This window comes from Polypterus senegalus, chromosome 1 (assembly GCF_016835505.1).
Source record: "Polypterus senegalus isolate Bchr_013 chromosome 1, ASM1683550v1, whole genome shotgun sequence".
Lineage (NCBI taxonomy): Eukaryota > Metazoa > Chordata > Cladistia > Polypteriformes > Polypteridae > Polypterus > Polypterus senegalus.
Genome location: NC_053154.1, coordinates 311,381,857 through 311,394,216, shown reverse-complemented (window position 1 = coordinate 311,394,216; position 12,360 = coordinate 311,381,857). Strand labels below are relative to the sequence as shown.

Here is a 12,360-nt window from a genome sequence, read left to right as displayed (position 1 = left end):
TCTATTCAGCCTTATGAGTGTTCAAATAGGAGCTTCACTAAGGGGATGTGGCCACCCAGCATACTGGCCAACACAAATCTTGAGGACGGGGTCTCCCTGTGTCCATCCATTACATTGGCCACCCGACCAGTGTGGTAATGCAGCCCCCCGTACACAGCGGACACGACACCCAATGTCCAAAGCATACACTATTTTTTGCCTTCTCTTATTCACAACACCTTACTAAGCTCTAATCAACCCACACGTAGTCCCTTCTTTCTTCACTCTTCTTCAATTTCTGCCGCCTTTACTCCTCCACACTCAAGCTCTGTCTCCTTCCCCTTTTATCATGCCCTGGATGTGCTCCAGGTAGTCCATAATTACCTCCCAGCGGCACTTCCTGGTGTGGTGGAAGTGCTGAATTTCAAGGCTCCATGATCCTCCGGGCGCCCCTGGTGGTGACCACGGGCCCCAGCAGGGTTGAGCTTCTTCGCTGTGGTCCCGTGGCCCCCATGCAGACCAGGGCGGCAGCCCTCTTGTGGCCCAGGGGAGGTATTGTCCCCCTCCCGGTCCTTCCAGGCGTCCCAGCTGGGCAGGGTCCACAGCCATCCGCCACACCGGGAAAGGGAATAGTCCATCCTGAGTGGGATGACAGTCCATACTGGTCTTCTGTTATGGTAGGCAGTATAATAGAACTCTCACATTGCTAAACTCTAAAGGCAGTGCAACACCCGTCTCTCTTAATCTGTGTGGTGTTAGTTTGTCATTCTTCACATTTGAGTCTTCCGGGTTGGCTGGATGTTTCTTCTTCTTCATTTCCTGCCTCAACTTTTCTCTGCTTTTTTATTTCCCCCTTGTAGCTGATGGCTGACCACACCACCATGCAGCTGCTTGCTTTTGGTGAGTCCTTTCTCTGCACATTTGTCCGTTCGTGTAATTAACTTTTTGTTTTAATTTACCTTGGAGCTTTGATTTGCCTGATGACCTTTGTGATTTCTTGATTTTGTTCTTTAGTTTCCTTTCTTATCTCACCTTTCACTTCACCTTAACTTTATTTGAATCAGTGAGGAGCCTTAATTCATGTGGTGAGGTAGTTTGATCTTTTAAAGGATGATATATTGTATAAATATAATGTACTATTATTACAGCTGATGGATGGGACGCTAATTTAGATGTGCAGCTCAATCCCGGCCCCATTGACCACAAGTTTCTACTCCAAGTGGTTGTATTTGCAAATTATTTTCAGAACTCAGCAATTTCAAACATTCATAAAGGTGTCATCCATGATAAGAACTTGTGGCTGGAGTGAACACACAGTACGTCCTGTCAGACAGCAGCACTGGCCTTCTCTGTTCTGCTATAATAATAATCACCATTGTGATTTACTTAGCAGACAACTTTATCCAAGGTGACCGTGACACCCTGTGTAGTGGGCTCTACACTACACCCTGGGCGGTCCTGTAGTTTGGGACCGATCAGAATCAGAAATGAGAGATGAATCTTGGATGCACAGGCACAAAAAAGGTTGGGGTCCAAAAACAAAAGTGGGTTCTTTTTTATGGGTGCACATCAAATAGTGTCAGGTGGGCTTTTTACACAGAACACACCGCAAATGACAGACAAAACACAAATACTTAATATCCCAAAAATAAAACTAGTGAAACTGAACAGTATTTACAGTGAGTGTGCCAAGTCCCCAGGTATAAGAAACGAGAACAATCAACGCATATACAGAAAAAATGGGCAGCCGTCCTTACTGAAAATACATACAGGAATAAACTCCACAACAAATAGTATAATCCAAAAAAAATATTTACAAAGAAAAAAATCAGTGTATACACAAGAAGACAAAACATAATACACATAAATACCTCCACTAATCACTACATCGGGAGAAATTTATTTAAAGACTATATTTACACAAATCTTCTCTGTCTTTCAGCTGCTTCTGTTTGGGGTCGCCACAGCAGATCATCTTCTTCCATATCTTTCTGTCCTCATCATTGTGCTCTGTTACCCTCATCACCTGCATGTCCTCTCTCATAAACCTCTTTTTAGGCCTTCCTCTTTTCCTCCTCTCTGACAGCCTCAATATCCTTCTCCCAATATACCAGCATGCATCTCTCCTCTGCACATGTCCAAACCAACATAATCTCGCCTCTCAGACTTTGTCTCCCAACCATCCAACTTGAGCTGACCCTCTAATGTCCTCATTTCTAATCCTGTCCATCCTCGTCACAATCAATGCAAATCTTAGCATTTTTAACTCTGCCACCTCCAGCTCTGTCTCCTGATTTCTGGTCAGTGCCACAGTCTCCAACCCATATAACATAGCTGGTCTCACTACCGTCCTGTAGACCTTCCCTTTCACTCTCGCTGATACCCGTCTGTCACAAATCACTCCTGACACTCTTCCCCACCCACTCCACCCTCTGTACACTCTCTTCCACACTCCTCATTACTCTGTACTGTTGATCCCAAGTATTTAAACTCATCCACCTTCACCAACTCTACTCCCCTCATCCTCACCATTCCAATGACCTCCTTCTCATTCACACACATGTATTCTGTCTTGGTGGTCCTACTGACCTTCATACTTCTCCTCTCCTCTCATATCTCTACCTCTCCAAGGTCTCCTCAACCTGCTCCCTACTATCGCTACAGATCACAATGTCATCAGCAAACATCACAGTCCACAATATTTACACAAATAATGTACTTTAAAGGCTGAACTTTACCAAACACTTACCATGACATCTTGGTCGGAAGAAAGAGAGAGATGGCCCATGCAGGCTGGAAGTACCTTTTACTGACCAATCACGGTTAGACAGTGTGACCAATCACATTGCATTGCACTATTAAAATACAAGTGGCCTTGCAGACACACATGAGCAGGCTCAGGAGTCAGGGGCCTTTTTCACTTTCCGAATCCCAATTGAAGGTAAGATTATACCTCTCTCTTTCTAAACCTCTGTTTTAGGTTAACCTTTGGGGGTCAATAAAAGCCTTTGAAACTTCTGAACTGCTTGTAATTCTACTTCAGTCTACCATAGAAACATCTGACACAAAGATCTAAAAAGACTGAAGATGCAAACTTTGTGAAAACCAACACTTGGGTCATTCTCAAAACATTTGGCCACTTGGGAACCAGAAAATCTTAATAACGTAACTGAAAATAGTTTTTATTCTGATATCTGATGTGTCACTTCGTGTAGTGGCGTGTTGATGTCAACCATGCAACTCCCTGAATCGCACACCCTGGTGACCGTCATCACGTCATGACAGCGGTGACACAACAAGGCAGCACCTAGGAAACAACAAAATCATTTTTATGATAGCAATAAACACAAACATCAGTTGTAGAACTTCAAAAACACCCAACTTGGGTAGTAACCATTAATAAAAAGGCTTTTATCATCGTCATCTCGTCTTCTAAAACCTTTTTTCCTGTTGAGGGTTTTGGTAAGGATTAATCAAATATTTAAAATATGTCAACTGTAAAGAGGAGACAATACAATGTCAAAGGGTTGTGGCACCACCACGGTGACCCTCATATAATCAGAATATTTGAAACAAGTTGTGGAGGCGTCTTTTCAGATGGCAGTTCAAACAGATCTGATTTCAAAATTGCCAAACATCTGGTCATATGGGTTCCAGGCAGGAAGAAGTGGGTCTAAGAGGGCGGACAACAGAAGGGATGCCAGTGGTAGAAGGGCCGTCAATCTTCTGTTCTGCAGAGGGAGGCATTAGACAACAGTGCAATCCCTGGTTTGGTGGGTAATCACCGTCACTAGGACCCTTAAGATGCTCCCCATGTGCACATGTGTGACACAACGTGCAGAGTCAGAACACTTTGGGCCTGATGATTTCCACCTGCAGCAGGTCAGGTATTAGCTACTCATTAAGAATTTCAATTCACTTTTACATCAACAAAAGAATATCGAGGAAAATGTTAAGAAGAATTCATGTTTGTCTTTTTCCAGGTCTTCTCAGCTTCTGCCTTCATGCCTGGAGTTTCTCGTTGACGTCTCTCACAGGTCACGCCATTTCCCTGAACTGCTCAGGTGCCAACAGCAGTGTCGGCCCAGCGATGCTCTGGTACAGGCAGCTCCCCGGGCGGCCACCTCAACCCATACTGCAGACCTTCAGCCCTGACCGTGAACTCCACTTTCCATACTTTAATTTTGGAGGACATTTTCTCTCAAAGAAAAATCACACGCTAGTCATCCAGAACGTCACCCAAGAAGACGCTGCGACTTATTACTGCTCACAGCTAGAGAGGGACGTGTGCCGCTTTGGCGAAGGGATCGAGCTGCGAGTGGACAGTCAGTCAGTTTTGATTTAATGTGTTCTTGTCACTTTAATAATAATCTGCTCTCTCTCTATGTATAAAATCATAAGCCTAAAAGGGCAACAATTTTATGTGATGTTTTTTGTCACACTTTAAATCGGCTTATTTTAAAACCTACAGTACATATATATATATTTGGTATCATTCTTTTCAGAATGCATGGAACTTTAATGTGATGTTAGATTTTCAGATTCTTATTCCGTTTTTAAATTATAAACTAAAATATCCCGCCAGTCGTTTGTATTTAGGTGATTTAGTTAGCTGACGGTCGAGTTACGACCACCCATGGCCTGCCACTAGTTTTCATGTGATTTTTCCTGTTATTTAAATGAGTCATTTTTGTAAAAAAGTTTTTTTTTACCTACAAGAATGTCAGTTAAAACAAATGGATCATTTATTTAGTCTCTTATAAATACTCATCGAGCACAGTGGAGCTCAGTTTAAACAGGAATACTCCGATCGGTAAGAGAGTAAATATTTAATTCTCATTTCATGATTTTTATTCCGTTAAATAATAATACATTTTTCTTTTACATATTTATAGAAGGGACGGCACGGTGGCACAGTGGGTAGCTCTGCTGCCTCACAGTTAGGAGACCGGGTTAGCTTCGGGTCCTCCCAGCGTGGAGTTTGCATGTTCTCCCGTGTCTGCGTGGGTTTCCTCCGGGCTCGGTTTCCTCCACAGTCAAAGACATGCAGGTTAGGTGGACTGGTGATTCTAAATTGGCCCGTGTTTGTGTGTGTCCTGCGGTGGGTTGGCACCCTGCCAAGGATTGGTTCCTGCCTTGTGCCCTGTGTTGGCCGGGATTGGCTCCAGCGGACCCCGTGACCCTGTATTCGGATTCAGCAGGTTAGAAAATAAATGGATGGATGCATATTTATAGAAGGGACGGCACGGTGGCACAGTGGGTAGCTCTGCTGCCTCACAGTAAGGTGACCCAGGTTTGCTTCCCGGGTCCTCCCTGCGTGGAGTTTGCATGTTCTCCCCGTGTCTGTATGGGTTTCCTCCCACAGTCAAAGACATGCAGGTTAAGTGCATTGGCGATCCTAATTTGTCCCTAGTGTGTGCTTGGTGTGTGGGTGATCTACGGGGTGCTGGCGCCCTGCCCAGCGTTTGTTTCCTGCCTTGCACCCTGTATTGGCTGGGATTGGCTCCGGCAAAACCCCGTGACCCTGTGTTTGGATATAGTGGGTCGGATAATGGATGGATGGATATATATAGAATTTCGTGATTTTGGCCGCAAGTGGGGCAGCCCACCAGGCTGCAACTGGGGGTTGGGCGCCAAAGGTGCCAGGGGTCTTGGCCCACCTAATAATAATAATAATACATTTTATTTATATAGCAGCTTTCCCAAGGCACTTTCTCCATACCCACCTAAGTGTGACCCAATCGCATCGAAACCTCAGTATAGTTGTGATGGCACTCACACAGTTTTCTTTGTTCTGTATTTTTAGACATCATAATTGTATGTACTGACATAAAAAATCCAATATTTTCATGTTTCTTATGTCTGATTTTGTTTTTTATCTCTCCAAGGTCCAACAGACGTGAAGAGCACACTTGAAGGTATGTGAAACTTCTTAAATTTCTTCAAATCACAATTCAAATAATAATAATGATAACTGACCACTAACCTCCCTCATTCCCTGTATCTGTTTTTCATGACTTCCACTGAATACCTTGTAACCAAACCCCAGATCCAATAATGTCCAACACAATCACAAATTCAAATAATGGATTTTTTAATCTAACAAGCACAATAATACGCAATGAAATACAACCAAAAACCATCCATCCATTATCCAACCTGCTATATCCTAACTACAGGGTCATGGATGTCTGCTGGAGCCAAAAACCATACAAACGATTAACCGTTTCCTCTCCTTCCGCCTCCCGTTGTGTGTTGCCCGCTGCCTCCCAACTCTGACTCACCTGTTTGAGGTCGAGTGGCCTCCTTTTATCTTGGAGTACTTCCTGTGCTGGGGGTGTGGCCTGATGGATGCACTTCTGGCTCCCATACAGCAGGGATGATCACTTCTGGCAATTCCCCCTCGTGCCCCCCATAAAACTCAACCTGCTGATGAAGCTGTGATCTTTCCTGAACTGAAACGGTAATCCCTCAGGTTATATTGACTCAGAGTGAGATAGAAATGATATGTAGAAGACCAGGAGATGTGCGAAGCCAGTAGGTATAAGCTACAGTAAGGCTGGAACTGAAAGACAGTCCTGTCTTTTAAACAAAGTGGAAATGAAATTAAAAAGGAAGTAATCAGGAATGAGAGCACAAGATCAAGAAAATACAGGAAGTCAAAAGGAACAAAAGGTTTTTGAAAGATTCAGACTGTGCAACTCAGATACGCTCTTTAATGGCACTTTATGGTTCTTTACTGGGTTGTGTAGTTCCTCATACAACTATGACTTGCCCAAGCACCATGTCAGTCTGGGAAGGATTCTCTGTATATAAAGCTGGTTCTTTGTGCCTTAATCAACATCCTAATATGAAGAATAAAAACAGAAATCTTTATTGTATAGTACACTACCTAGCAGGAGAGGAACAGATTAAGAAATCCTGAGCTGAGCTTGAAGAACTGTATGCAGAGTGAGTCCTTTTAAAAACAGAAGTCAATTTGGTGTTTCGCAGATCTGTTATCATCTATTTATGGTTATTAACTGTATGGCGATTGTTATGGATTTAAATAAATAAGAGTTCTTTTTGGAACCATCATGTGGATGGGTCTTTTGAGAACCAAAAACGGTTCCCCTATGGCGTCACTCTGAAGAACCACTCCGACACCTTGATTTCCCATTTTTTGGTGTTTTTTTACTGTTCTCCAAGCATTACCTCCACACTTAAAGTAAATGTAAACTAGCATGACGAGGATAATCCTAACTCACCGAGGAACCTTTAAATGAAATGGAAACTCTCTCCTAGAGATTTAGATTCAACATGTGCCATAACAGCAAACATGCAACGAGGCACCAAACAGTTGTTCATGGCCACTGAAACTGTGACGTGTCAATGGTGGTGTTTCTCATCCCATCTGGATGGGTCTTTTAGGAATTAAAAATGATTGCCCTATTGCTTTGCTCAGAAGAACCACGCTGGCATCTTGATTTTTAGAAGTGTACTATGAAGATGTTTATGAAAGATTATTTGTGCCAAAATGAAATAGATAGATAGATAGATATGAAAGGCACTATATGATAGATAGATAGATAGATAGATAGATAGATAGATAGATAGATAGATAGATAGATAGATAGATAGATAGATAGATAGATAGATAGATAGATATGAAAGGCACTATATGATAGATAGACATGTATTAGGATTTTGCTTTGGTATTATTGATGTAATCTATAAGGACCACACGGAATACCAAAGATAAATATAAAAATTGAATATGAAAGGATAAAATATGATGCAGCATACAAGGGCAATATGACAAATTAGAGCTGAAGTAAAATTAGAAAGTGCAGGTAGGACGCTGAGTAGAAGCTCAGACCTGACTGGTCAGAATATCCACACTGTTAGCTGACGTGTTGTTTCCTCTGCGATTCTCTGCTGTCTTTTCTGGTTCTTCTGTGGTGATGATCAGCAACACCACCACCACCTGATCAGGGCACCTGTGATGAAGGAATGAAGGTGAGGGTCTCAGCTGTCCATGAGTCCAACTCCATCAAATCCTACTCATGTGAACTCTGGAAAGAAGGAGGAAGGAATTAAGAACCTTTACGTTAGGTAGAATGTCCAGTTGGGGCTGGATACTCTTTTGGCCTGGAGTTCCAAGCCCGGATAAATGGGGAGGGTTACGTCGGGAAGGGCATCCGGTGTAAAACTTTGCCAAATCCATATGCAGACAGATGATCTGCCGTGGCAACTCCTAACAGGAGTAGCCGAAAGAAGACGAAGAAGATTTGTTTGTTTGTTTTTTTGTGCTCCCTGCCATCTGAATTTATTACTGGACTCAGAGATAGATAGATAGATAGATAGATAGATAGATAGATAGATAGATAGATAGATAGATAGATAGATAGATAGATAGATAGATAGATAGATAGATAGATAGATACTTTATTAATCTCAAGGGGAAATTCACATAAATGCAATCCAGTGTGTTAACTATGTTGAAGTGCAATACATATGCAAGTGGTGCATTTCATTTTGTTTTATCATGTCATAATTGCTTTTCACTAAGCCACTCAATTTTCATGTCAAATTAAAATGCAATACAATTGTGTTGCATCAGCATTCCTGTCCATTGATCACATATCATAACAAAGGCAAAGCAGATGTATTGTGTTTCACTAATGGACACCTCCATGTGTATTGCAGATCTAAATGAAATCAAATGACCAAAAAGCATCAACAGGTGGTTAAGGTGGTTGGTAAGAATAAAATATAGGGGTTGGGAATTGGGCTTGAAAGTTAATAAAGGCACTAAGGTGGGCTTATCCCACATGCCAGCAAGTCAAGTCGAGTCAGGGAGCATGCACTGGTACAGTGTGTTGCAGTACCCACTACACGATGGAACAACTCGGGATCCCGGTTGGCAACTCCCCAGGCAGACATGCGGTCCAGTCCTACCCTCACCGAATTGACACTCTATCTGCCCCAGCCAGGTGTTACGTAGCCGACCCCTTGGCCTGGTTCAGCCACTTGGGTCCCCAACAATGAGGATCTTACAAGCCGGATCACACTCGGGGAAACACGCCACATGGCCGTATTGCCGTAACTGACATTCCCTCACAATGCAGGTAATGTGCCTCATTCGGGACTCAATGAGCAACTGCTCATTCAACACAAAGTCAAACCAATGGTACCCGAGGATTCTCTGAAGAGACACAGTAACAAAGGAGTCCAGTCTTCATCTCAGGTCACTGAATAGCGTCCATGTCTCACAACCATATAGGAAGAAGCACCAGGACTCTAAAGACTTGGACCTTCATCCATTTACGTAGATATCAGGAGAACCACACACTCCTTTCCAGCGACCTCATGACAACTCATGCCCTCCCAATCCATCTACTGACTTCATAGGAAGAGTCACCAGAGACATGAATGTCACTGCCAAGGTAAGTAAACCTCTCGATGAGGTCGACACTCTCTCTGCAGACAGACACACTGCTGTGCCCAAGAGGCCATTAAAGCCCTGATGTTGGTTTTTATCAGGACACTCGTAAGCCCAGACACTCAGACTTCTCACTCAGTCTCTCGAGAGCCCCGATCACAGCCTCCATTGACTCCATGAAGATCACAGCATTGTCAGCAAACTCAATATCCGTGAATCTATCTTCACCAACAGATGCCCCACAGCCGCTGGACCGCATGACCCTGCCCAACACCCAGTCCATACAAGCATTGAACAGAGCAGGAGCAGAACACACCCCTGATGAACCCCAGAATTAACTGGGAAAAATGCAGAGGTCCTGCCTCCACTCTGCACAGCACTCACAGTACCAGCGAACAGGCCGGTTAAGATATGCAGCAACCTTGAGGGGATCCCGCGAACCCTCAGGATGTCCCACAGGGGAGAATTGCTAGGTCAACTGGAGACACCAAAACCCATGAAACAGCATTGCCTGGATTGTGTCACAGCATAATGAGAATTTTTGAACTTTGCACACTAAACACACAAGCTAATGAGGAGATTCTAATCATTGAGTTTACTGTTAATCCATCCAGAAATCTCATAGAAAATGAGTAATGGTGCATATCACAGCAGAAATGAGTTTAAGGTCACAAAGACAGGCCACAATATCCTAGACAGAACACACAGATGACACACATGGCACGACTCAAACTGCACACTCAACATGCAACGGCAGCTCTGATTGCCATGTGGTCAGACGTTTGATGGACAGCACGAGGCCAGCCAGAAATCGAGAAAAACGATTTTCCACACACAGACCTGCCCTTTCTGCAAGTTTTTAAACAGGAGCATCAGACTTCTGGGGAACTAGATGGAACATACAAGAAGAAGAAGAACACAAACAATGAAAGTGCTTTCTACAGCACATTTTCACACAAAGGATTTCATACAAAGTGCTTTACGAGATGTTAAAGAAGTACTGAAGTTACATGTGAAGAAAAACAAATTACACTTGCACATAATTCTAATAATAAATAAACAGCATACAAAAGATAAATACATAATGCACACTTATATTAGAAAGATAAATAATTAATTTAATTCTAGAAGTATCAGACATAAAACAAGTGAGTTGGAGTTGTATGCAGAATAATTACAATATTATAGCAATAATGGAAACCTGGAAAAATAACAAAGATGCCGATGAGTGTAACACAGAGGGATACAAATTATTAAGAAGGATAAACAGAACGGAAAAGAAGGTGGGGTTGCTATTGATGTCAAACAGAATTTAAACGCAAGTCCTCTTCAGTTGGATGACGAGCCCCATCTTAGTGAGGACATCTGGCTTTGCCTAGATAGCATTAGGGAAAGAGGCCTTATATGAGGAGTGTGTTAAAGACCACCCAATTCAGACAATAATTTAAACACACATCTTGTTAGTAATATTAAAAAAGGCAAAGTTTACAGGGTGCTATTATAGTCATGGGGGACTTTAATCATCTGAATATTAACTGGGATAACCTTACAAATAGCAGAGCACAAGAGCAGGGGCCTCATGTATAACGCCGTGCGTAGAACTCGCACTATAACATGGCGTAAGCACAAAAGCTTACGCACAGAAAAATCCAGATGCAGGAATCTGTGCGCTCAACTTCCACGTTCTTCCACTCCATAAATCCGGATCAGCGTGAAAACTAACGCTCGTGCACGCGCATTATGTAACGCCCCAACTCCACCCAGAATTACGCCTCTTTGAATATGCAAATCAATATAAATCGACCTTAAGCGCAGCCTTCTGTGAAAAGACAATGGGAAAAGCACGGGGAAAATATAAGAATTTCAGCGAATACCAAGTGGAGGCAAATGAAAAACATACTATTTGTTCAAGTAAGCCGTGGTATAATCAACAAAATGAAGTTGATCGAGTGACATAGCGTATTGGAGAAACTCGAAAGCTCACATCCACAAAATCGCAGTGCGGAAATAAAAAGAAGTCACATATCAAAGTGCGCCGTGGAAAGAAGAGTTGTAATTCTGAACAGTCAGCTGGAAAGAAGAGGGAGGTCGTGTTTTACTAACATCTGGAATTCTATGAGGAGGCAACAAAAGGATACGATCAAAGTGGAGCTTACAATATTATTTATCTGGACTTTCAGAAAGCATTTGATAAGGTGCCACATGAGAGGTTGGGCATCAAGTTAAAAGAAGTGGGAGTTCAGGGTGATGTTTTTAGATGGGTGCAGAATTGGCTCAGACACAGGAAGCAGAGGGTGATGGTGCGAGGAACCTCATCAGAACTGGCGATGTTAAGAGTGGTGACCAGCAGGGGCAGTGCTAGGGCCTCTGCTATTTTTATATATATAAATGATTTAATTAGGGATATAAGTAATAAGCTGGTTAAGTTTGGAGATGATATCAAGATGGGTGGATTAGCAGATAATTTGGAATCCATTAAATCATCACAGAAGGACTTGAACAGCAGACAGGCTTGGGCAGGTTTGTGACAGCAGATGACATTTAATAGTGGAACAGTGCCGGAAATAAAAAAGAAGTCACATATCAAAGTGTCACATATCAAAGTCCGAAAGAAGAGTTGTAAGCCCACTGTCTGAGTGTCAGGAAAGAAGAGTTGTAAGCCCACTAAGCCCACTGTCTGAGTGTCAGAAGAGTTGTGCTTCCACTGTCTGAGTGTCTGTGCGTCATTCTTGACTTTGTCAGCAGGTGCAGCTGGACTTTCTTGTCCCTGTAGAATTTGGATTTGGGTGTCTGCCATCTTGGGATTCCTGCTGGTGGTGATGACCTCTGCTTTGACGTACGCAGTGTGCAGACTGAAGTCTAAAGGTGAGTAACTGACAATACATTTTAGAAATGGTCAGCATTATGAGAACAGGTCAATTTAACAATGCTTGCCTGCACATTGTACACACTCTCTT

At 42.8% G+C, this 12,360-nt stretch overlaps 1 protein-coding gene across 1 annotated transcript in view; it reads left to right on the top strand.

Annotated features, from left to right (window-relative positions):
* Positions 1 to 12,360, top strand: part of LOC120516236 — a 35,672-nt gene that overhangs the window by 3,244 nt on the left and 20,068 nt on the right. The window contains exons 2-5 of the mRNA XM_039737787.1: positions 840 to 879; positions 3,963 to 4,304; positions 5,868 to 5,897; positions 12,146 to 12,268. Coding sequence (XP_039593721.1) covers positions 840 to 879; positions 3,963 to 4,304; positions 5,868 to 5,897; positions 12,146 to 12,268 — 535 coding nt within the window. The remainder of the gene's footprint in view (positions 1 to 839; positions 880 to 3,962; positions 4,305 to 5,867; positions 5,898 to 12,145; positions 12,269 to 12,360) is intronic.